Here is an 8,568-nt window from a genome sequence, read left to right on the forward strand (position 1 = left end):
ACTTCCTTGATGTGAGCCAACAGCGGCCCAAGCCCCCAGCCCCTGGAGTGCTGCCATCCCTGGAGGCCTGGTCCGGCTCTTTTTGACCCCATCACCCCGGCAGGGTGTGCAAGCCCATGTGCGCAGTAACCCTGCAGCGTGCAAACGCCGCGGGGCACGCACCCCGCCTGAGCGTCTTGAAAACAGCCGCCAAAACGTGCTTTATGACAAAAAAAAAGAGGCCCCCAAGGCAGAGCACCCGAGGGGCAGCCGAATCCTCCCCTGCCAGGCTTCTGTGCTTGCTTTTAAATCGAGAACGCGGCCATTCCTGCGGGCGCGGGCGCGGGCGCGGGCGCGGGCGCGGGCGCGGGCGCGGGCGCGGGCGCGGGCGCGGGCGCGCCTAGCCCCACCGCTCCGGTGAGAGGCGTGGCCCTTTTAAGCGCGGCGGCGCGGCCCTTTTAAGCGCGGCGGCGCGGGCCCCGCTCCGGCCGCTGGGGCGCATGCGCGGCCCGCGGCGGGCGGGGCGGCGCTGGAACGTTGCAACATTCAAGTTGTTACATTCGCTTCCGGCCGCCGCCGTGGGGGGTCCCGGCGGGTCCCGGCCCCGCCGAGCCGCCCCGGCCCCGCCGCCGCCCGGGCCGTGCGCCGGCCCCCGCAGCGCCCCGGCCGCGCCGCCCCTCCTCCCCGGCGGAGGGGGGGCTCCCGGGCGCTCCCTGCCGCCCGTCTCCGCCCCGTGGCGGGGGGCTCCGGCAGCCGCCCGCGGCAGCGAGGCGGGAGCCCCCTCCGCCCGCACCATGGTGTCCTGGTTACTCAGCCGCGTGGTTGTGTGAGTAGGGCTGGCCCCCTCCCCCGGGGGGGGGGTCCGGGAGGCGGGGGGCTCTCCCGGGCCCCGCGGGGCGGGGGCGGCCCTGGGGGAGGGGCTCTCCTGGGGCGGGGGGGGTTCTTTCTCGGGGGGGGGCGACCCGGGGGGGGTTCTCCCCCGGGGCGGTATTGGGGGCGGTCTCTTCCTTGGGGGTCTCTTCCTTGGGGGTCTCTCCCGGTGGGAGGGTCTCTCCCGGGGCGGGAGGGCGGCACGGAGGGGGGTCTCCCCCGGGGCGGTATTGGGGGGGGGTCTCTCCCGGGAGGAGGGTCTCTCCCGGGGCGGGGGGCGGCCGCCGCCGCCGCGATGCCCATACATGTACCGGGAGCGGGCGGCTGCGCCCCCCCGCCCGGGACTCCGGGCCGCCGGGCGCTGCGCGGGCCCCCCCGGGGAGGGAGGGGCCCTCGGCGCCGGGTGCTGGCGGCCCTCGGCATCGGCTTCTCGTCCCCGCGGGCGGTTGCCGGCTGACATCGCCCCCCGCCCCCCCCCCCCCCCCCCCCCCCCCGATCGCGGGCGGCGCTCGCTGCGGGCTCCGTCCCGGCGGCCGGCTCGAGGGGCTCTGCCCCGGCCGCCCGGCGCGGGCTCCGCTCTGCGAGGGCCTCCCGGGGCCGCGGGGCACGGCCGGGCGCAAGGCGGGACCGGCGCCACGGGCTGCGCTTCTGGCGCCTAGCCGGGAAGAAGACCCTCGGAAGTGGAAGGCCTTTAGGAATGCTGTGCCTGAAAACTCAAAACCAAGCGTGGGTAACTGCCGGTGTGACAGTTAACCAGCCCGCTGCGGGGGGCAAAGGGGCGGCACGGTCCGGCCCAGGTAACCGCTAGGACTCTGGCTTGGCTGTCAGAGCCTTGTGACTGTCACGCTGCAGAGGGGCTTGGCCAGGGTGGGGGCTTTGAGCTGACTCGCCGGAGGAGATGCTAAAGGGCAGGCTGGTGTTCTGAAGAACTCTTTCCTCTGGATCTCTTCTGCTTCACTAAATATTTAGATTAGAAGTGACAGCTGAGCAGTGTCGTCAGCATGGTGCTTTGCACAGGAGCCCGTCTGGGGCTGGCCCAGATGGTCTCTGCCACCCTTGGCAGAAGTAACCTGCACTGGCACGTGGCCGCGGTTCCCTTCACTGCCCTGTGTTGAAAAATAAGGGCCAGGTTCCTGCCTCGCTGTGGCTTTCTGCTCTTTCCTGACAGGATGGTTCCCCTTGGCTCTGGGCAGGCCTTGCCGCTCGTCTGCGGGCAGTGGCACACTTGGTCATCCCAGCTGGTGGCCGCCCCAGGAGCACCCAGCGCTGCTCCCCACTGCCGGCCCCACGTCAGCCCAGATGTGTAGCCTCCCAGCAGCTTCCTGGGGGCTGCATGCTTCAGCACATGCTGCTGCCACTGACGCAGAGATAAATGGGCTGCGGTGTGCTGAGGTGGGGGCCGCAGGGCTGGCTGGGATGGGGTGGGATGGCATCCCGTCCTCGGAGGATGAGTCCAAGCAGTGGAGTTCTTGGGAGTGAAGCAGGCTCTCGTTACCTCTGCATTGCCCATGAGAGCCCTGTGCGCAAGCAAACGGAGCCGCGGGCACGCTGCTGTCTCTGTTGGGTGCTGGGGAAGGCTGCCCCAGGCCCTGCGTGTTGTGGCAGAGTCTCTGCTGGCAGCCAGGGCAGACTTTGGCACGCAGGGGTCAGCTGGGGACTTGTGCGGGTGTCTGCCCTCTGCCCAGCCAGATGGCTTTGATCCGGCCTGCAGCTGGGCATGGAAGGACTTGGCGTGGAGGGAGCTGCTGGCTGAGGACTTGGGCTATGTTTGCCTGGGGGCAACCTGGGGACCTTCTAGAAATGGAAGAATGTCCTCAAAGTACCCCGAGTCCTCGGGTTTAGGGCTCTGCTGCCTGCCTACCCAGGAGGAGCGCTGGCCTGGCCGGGGCCCCTGCAGGGTCTGGCAGTTCTTTGCCCGTCGGTGTTGCTGGCTGGTGGCTGTAACTCTCCAGGACTTTGTGCTCCCCCGGCGAGTCCCTGGCTTGGCGGGAAGAGCTAGCTGAGCTCTGACTGCTGGGTGTTGTGGCCAGCTGGGCTGAGCAGCAAGAGGCCAAGCGTGCCAGAGGAGTCCCCCGTGGGTAGAGAGAGCCCCTGCAGGGTGGGTGGTACATACACTTGGAGAGGGAACGGGCACCACTGGTGCCCTCCAAAGTCAGCGTCTGGGGGGATGCAGGACCTCGCGCAGCCCCTTCTGCCGGTGTGAGGCTGTGCAGCAGTTTCGTGCCTTCCCTGTACGTGCCTGCCGCCGGGGCGGGAGCGGCTGAGTCACCCAGCCGCACGGAGCGTGTTTACAGGTGGCACGTGTCCTGGGGAGTGGATGTGCTCGGGGACAGCTGGGCACTGTGTGCAGGGGGGAGGTTAGCTGTGTTTGGTCATGCCAGTGTGCTGCTCTGGCACTGATGATGCCCTTGGGGCTGGTGCCCCCTTTGGAGGGAGCTGAGCCTCTCCTGGCAAGCTGGTGACCAGAGAAGGCTCGGAGGGCTGTTGCCTGTGCGCTGCCTCCAGCTGAACGGGAGCTGAGCCTGCGCCGTGGCTCCCGCCGTGCCGGCGCTGCTGCTTCGACAGGTTGGGCCGGTCCCCGCGGAGGTGGGCCCGTCCGGGCGAGCTCGCGGGGGCGGCAGCCGGCTCTGCGCCCTGGCTCCATGCAGGCGCCGTCCCTTTTTCCCACAACTCTGGGATGCGACCCGCTGGCCAGCATGGTGCTGGAGGGGCTGAAGGCCAAGCTGCGGAGATGGGGCAAGCAGGTGTGCTATTCCCTGCTGGTGCTGCTCTACATGGGGTGGCCTGTGTGCCTCACACCCCCTCTCCGTTACAGGCTGGTCTTTGGCATGCTGTATCCTGCCTATGCTTCCTACAAGGCTGTGAAGACTAAAAACATCCGAGAATACGTGAGTATGAGGGATGTGGTGCCTACGCGGCCGGAGCCCTCTGCTCCTTGTGTGCCCAGCCCCTGGGCTGATGGGCCTACCTGCTTCCCCGCAGGTCCGCTGGATGATGTACTGGATCGTGTTTGCAATCTTCATGGCCACGGAGACCTTCACTGACATATTTATTTCCTGGTAAGGCCAGTGTGTGGTCACTGCAGCACTGATGCTCTGGAGGGCGATGGGAGCGGGTCTGGAAGGATCCCTGTGTCCAGGGATCACCTGTGCTGTGGGGGAGGCAGCTGCCTTCGTCCTGCGTGCTAGGAGAGGAGCACAGGCTCACCCTGCCCAGCGCCTGGGTCTGTGCCAGGCCTGATGCTAGAGGGAGAGGCACCATCCCCCTGGGGCGAGAGCAGCAGGTGCCCTTGGAGCCCCTGGCACTTTCTCACCTCTGCGTCCTCTCCCTCTGGCAGGTTTCCGTTCTACTACGAGATCAAGATGGCTTTTGTCATCTGGCTCCTCTCCCCCTACACTAGAGGAGCCAGCCTGCTGTACCGCAAAATCGTGCACCCCACGCTGTCCCGCAAGGAGCAGGTAATGGGTGCCTTGCTCTTTTGGGGCCCCCCAGATCCTAGGGAGAAGGCTAGGGGGGGCAGCAAGGAGCTCGGCTCCCTGGGCAGGACCCCTGGCTCAGAGCAGCGTGCTGGGTGAGCCGGCTGCGGGGCAGGGCCGGGGGTGGGTCGAGGGCCGGACTCCTGCCTGAGGCTGTGCGCGCTCAGCGCCGCGGCGGTTATCTTGGCAGGAGATCGACACGTACATCATCCAAGCCAGGGAGCGCAGCTACGAGACCATGGTGCGCTTCGGCAAAAAGGGCCTCAACATTGCAGCCACGGCCGCGGTGCAGGCGGCAGCCAAGGTACCGGGCGCGCGGGGCTGAGCTGGGACAGGGCTGTGCCGCGGTGGTGGGGAATGCTCCAGTTTTCTGCGGGTGCTTCAGCCCCGGGGATCCCAGCAGGAAGTTGCTGTCCCATGTCGTTCAAGGCCGTGCTCCTCGCCTTTCCTGTTTTCCCGGCTGTACCAGCCAGGCTTCCCGCACGCTCTCCGCCACCTCTGCCCCAGTGCGGCAGGCGAGCGGTGACCTGCCCAGGGGCCGCCTGTGGGAAACCTCAGTGCCTGGGGCTGGGCCGGCGCCGGGTCCCGGATGACCCCCGGGAGGCATCTGTGGACGCAGAGCCCTGCCCCACGGGGCTGCGTCTCCCTGGGCTGTTGGCAGCGGATCCTGCATGCAGGCACCCTGGTGCCTTGGGTCTCGGTGCCTGGTGTCCCTGTGGCTTGTTTCCGTCCTTTCTGTGCCTCCTGCACTGTCTCTTCTCCCCGGACAGAGCCAGGGTGCGCTGGCCGGGCGGCTCCGCAGCTTCAGCATGCAGGACCTGCGATCCATCCCAGACGAGGCCCCCGTGCATTACCGAGACCCTCTGTACCTGGAGGAGCCGGAGGGCCAGGGGCAGCCGCTGGGTGAGTGAGAAGGGCAGCTGCGAGGGGCTGGGATCGGTGTGTTCCCAGGGAGCCTGTCCCTGGCAGGCTCAGAGCTGGCTCAGGGCAGCGGGAGGCTCGAGTGAGGCCCCGTGGGGAGGGATAGGGGCAGCTATGGCCCCAGGGCCCGGGCTGCCGTGCCAGGAGCTGCTGCCTGACCGCTGTCCCTCAGGCTACCGAGTGGCTGCAGCCGGCCGGCAGCGTGAGAGCGACACGGACGATGAGGAGTGCTGGTCGGACTCGCCAGTCTCGCCCAAGGCTGCGTCCCACAGCAGGGACCCCAAGCCGCTCTCCAGGAGCCAGAGCCTGCGCGTGGTGAAGAAGAAGCCGCAGGGCAAAGAGGTAACGGCCAAGGGGTGCGGGACTGCTGGCGTGGGGCCACCCTGACGTTGAGTGGGACTTGAGCCCCTCTCTCTCCCCCTGTAGGGCTCTTCCCGCCTGGTGCGTGCCCGGATCAGGAGGAAGGCAGCTCAGCAGGACCAGGACAGTTAGTGCCCTTGGGGAGGCCCTTTGCCAGGAGTCTTAACCTGAGTTTGCTGCTGCAGCACAAAGAGGGAGCCGTGGTTTGCGTGTCCCTGGCACTGCGGCCGCTCCCTCCCGTGCGCCTCATGCCGGGCGGCCGGGGAAGGGATTCCCTGCCGTTTTACACTGTAAATATCTTGTTTGCCCTTTGCCTCTTCCTGGCTGCTCTGTACCTCCCAGGGAGTTATTTGGCTGCTAATCGAGCCCAGCTGCTTTGCAGAGGGAGGGCAGGGCTGTCCTGAATCCTTCTGACCCTGACATGGCCCCGACGCTGTTCCCAGCCGTGCCCCTTCCCCGAGCATCGCTGCTGCAGGTCGGCACCGGTGCCTCTCCCGCTGCACGCTGGGCTGCCTCGTGCACCGTGAGAGCAGGCTGCCTCTCCCCAGCCTGGCAGAGCCCACGGGGAGAGACGCCGTACAGTCCCGGGCCTTCACGCTCTCCCCTCTACCCTGGTCAGCACTAAGGGCTCTGCTGGGAAGCCCGGTCCTTGCCTCGGTGTCCCTTCCGTGCCCTGCTCTCCCGCCACTGCATTGCCTTACTCCCTGTATCCCCTCTCCTCCGGAGCGACGTGCCTTGACCCGTCTGTCCTCTGTGAAGCCAAAGACGCAGCCTGTGCCCATGGCCCTGGGCTGTCCCGGCCGTGCCTGCAGCTGCGGGCCGCCCTGCATCCTCCGTACTTGAAAGCAGAGCGACAGTGCCTGCCTGGCACCACACAGTTCTTAATGTTTTCCTCTCCCCCACAGGACTTTTGTACATGGACAATAAATCTTATTTCAGACTTTCAGAAATGGGCATTGCTTCAGTGCTGTGCCTGTTTCCTGGGAGCTGGGGCCCTGCGCAGGGCTGGCGTGGGGGAGAGCTGCAGGGTGGCGGGTGGGCTGCAGGGCAAGATGCAGCGCTCGCTCCAGGCTGGGCCATGAGGACCGTGGCAAGGGGGCTGCGGGGTGCGGGGCCGTGTCTTGTCCTTCTGCCGCAGTACCGCGGCTCCCGCGGCGTGGCAGCAGCAGCCGTCCCCCTGCTGGCTGCCCCCACCGCCCGGCTGCCCGGGCCAGTGGCACACAGGCAGCGCTGCCCACAGCCGGGTCCTGTCCCGGCTGCCAGCTCCCAGCTGGTCCTTGGTGCCCTCTCCCTTCTAGGAGAGGGGTAAAGGGATCTGGGTGCTCCCTCAGGGACTTCTGCCCTGCCGCTGTGGGACACGGGGCAGAAAAGCCTGCCAGGGCAGAGCGGGGTGGCACGAGGTGACAACGCTGCCTCGTGTTACCTCTCCTGTCCCTGTGCCCCTGGGAGCCCTCCTGTCCCCCTGTGCCCTGCTCTCCAGCATCAATCCCCTTATTCCCAATCCTTCCTGCCTCACCCTTCAGGCCAATGTTATTTATAAACCTCGGCTGCTCTCTGCGTTTCTGGGGCTCTTGGGTGGTGGAGAGGGTTTCCGTCGTCCGCGTGTCCCCATCCCGGGCGGGGGGCAGCCGCCCCGGCCCCGAGCCGGGGCTGGGGGAGGGCCGAGGGGCAGGCAGGGGTGTTGGAGCAGATTAGGTGGAGGTGGCTGGATTAGCCGTGTAAAACTGTCTCAGAGACGATTACTTAAAGCAGCGGAGAAGGAAGGCTGGGTGGGGCCGGGGGTAGCCCGTAATCCTGCGAAAGCCGCTTAGGGAGCGTGGTTCCTCCAAGGATACAGCCCGGAGCGGGGTGCCGGGGGCCGGCCGCCCTCGGCAGGGCGCAGACCCCGGCCCGGCGCGCTCCCCGGGGCAGCGGCAGCCCCCTCCGGTGCCAGCCGCTGATCCCAGCTGTGTCAGCGCCCGGGCCCGTGCCAGGCTGCAGTCAGCAAAGCCGTAATCTCCCTCCGCTGGCGCAACCCCAGCGGCGCAATTACGTGGCTGACCTGAGCTCGCCCGCCCGCCGCGGAGGGCCCCGCCGGCCCGCTCGCCTGCCCCTCGCCAGCTTCGGCGCCCGCTCGCCGAGGCCCCGCGTCGGCGGGAGCCGGGCAGGGCGCCCACCTCGGGCTCGCCCGCTCGCGGCTGCCCCGCGCTCGGCTCCGGCGGCTCTCCAGCCCTCCAGCCCTCCTCGGTGCCGGCTGGGGGACGGGGCGTCACCTCTCCCTGCCGGCGGGAGGGCCCGTCCCGTGCCCCCAAGGAGCGCTGAGCCCCGGAGGCAGCCAGGGGTTCTTGGCCACCGGTGTGCGATTGCAAGACGGGCGCCAGCGGTTCGAGCTGCCTTCCCCAGTGCCGGCACGGGTCCTGGGGTGCCCGCCGGGCTGGCCCCTGCGCCGCGGAGGTGGAGAGGAGGGGGCTTGCTCGCTAACCACCTCCCCCAGCCAGTGCTCACCGAGCCACAGCTGGCCGTCCAGGGGGTGGCGGGGGCCGTCCGGTGTGCCCCGGCGGCACCCGGACCCCCGCAGCTGAGCTCCGCCGGCCGTGGGAACAGGCTCCCCCCGGCACCGGCCCCCCGAGCTGCCCCTGGGCGGGCTCTTTGGGGACTGGCTGCCTGTAGAGCAGCCCCCTCCACCCCCCTGCCGCGGCCTGGCCCCCCGTGCGCCTCGGCGACCGGCCCCTGCCCCTCGCCGCCGCGGGCCTGGCCTCCCCTTCGCCACGGCCCCCTCCCGCTCCGGCGCCTGAGTCAGCTGTTCCAGCCCGGAGCCATGTGAGGCCGCGCACACATGGCTCCCAGCGCTGCGCAGGGCTGTATTTTTAGCAGACGGTATCAAAAGCATAATTATGTCTGTTGTTTAAATGCAGCCTCTTTTCTGGCAGCCCCGAGAGTTTTCAGCTGCCTCCCGACGCAGCGGGCAAGGAGGCAGGATGCG

The 8,568-nt window shown here is 68.5% G+C and overlaps 1 protein-coding gene across 3 annotated transcripts; it reads left to right on the top strand.

Annotated features, from left to right (window-relative positions):
* Window positions 1-649: 649 nt before the first annotated feature.
* REEP4 (receptor accessory protein 4) lies at window positions 650-6,548 on the top strand. Of its 3 annotated transcripts, none has more exons than XM_062596932.1 (8): window positions 650-805; window positions 3,665-3,737; window positions 3,832-3,908; window positions 4,187-4,307; window positions 4,516-4,629; window positions 5,096-5,228; window positions 5,419-5,588; window positions 5,673-6,548. In XM_062596932.1, exons 1-8 carry the CDS (start codon window positions 774-776, stop codon window positions 5,736-5,738), a joined length of 786 nt encoding a protein of 261 aa, XP_062452916.1. In that variant the 5' UTR covers window positions 650-773; the 3' UTR covers window positions 5,739-6,548. The 3 variants fall into 3 exon arrangements, with proteins under 3 accessions (XP_062452916.1, XP_062452917.1, XP_062452915.1); XM_062596933.1 differs by lacking the exon at window positions 650-805 and adding an exon at window positions 1,499-1,646; XM_062596931.1 differs by lacking the exon at window positions 650-805 and having other exon boundaries at window positions 1,664-3,737.
* The last annotated feature ends 2,020 nt before the right edge of the window (window positions 6,549-8,568 follow it).

This window comes from Rhea pennata, chromosome 28 (assembly GCF_028389875.1).
Source record: "Rhea pennata isolate bPtePen1 chromosome 28, bPtePen1.pri, whole genome shotgun sequence".
NCBI classification, from domain to species: domain Eukaryota; kingdom Metazoa; phylum Chordata; class Aves; order Rheiformes; family Rheidae; genus Rhea; species Rhea pennata.

What these genes read in the sequence shown, in the direction of transcription:
- REEP4 (XM_062596931.1), top strand. Translation starts at nt 3,492, where the DNA reads ATGCAGGCGCCGTCCCTTTTTCCCACAACTCTGGGATGCGACCCGCTG. An exon ending in GGGCCAGGGGCAGCCGCTGG is followed by an intron (nt 5,229 to 5,418) that starts GTGAGTGAGAAG and finishes GCTGTCCCTCAG; the next exon opens with GCTACCGAGTGGCTGCAGCC. An exon ending in AGAAGCCGCAGGGCAAAGAG is followed by an intron (nt 5,589 to 5,672) that starts GTAACGGCCAAG and finishes CTCCCCCTGTAG; the next exon opens with GGCTCTTCCCGCCTGGTGCG.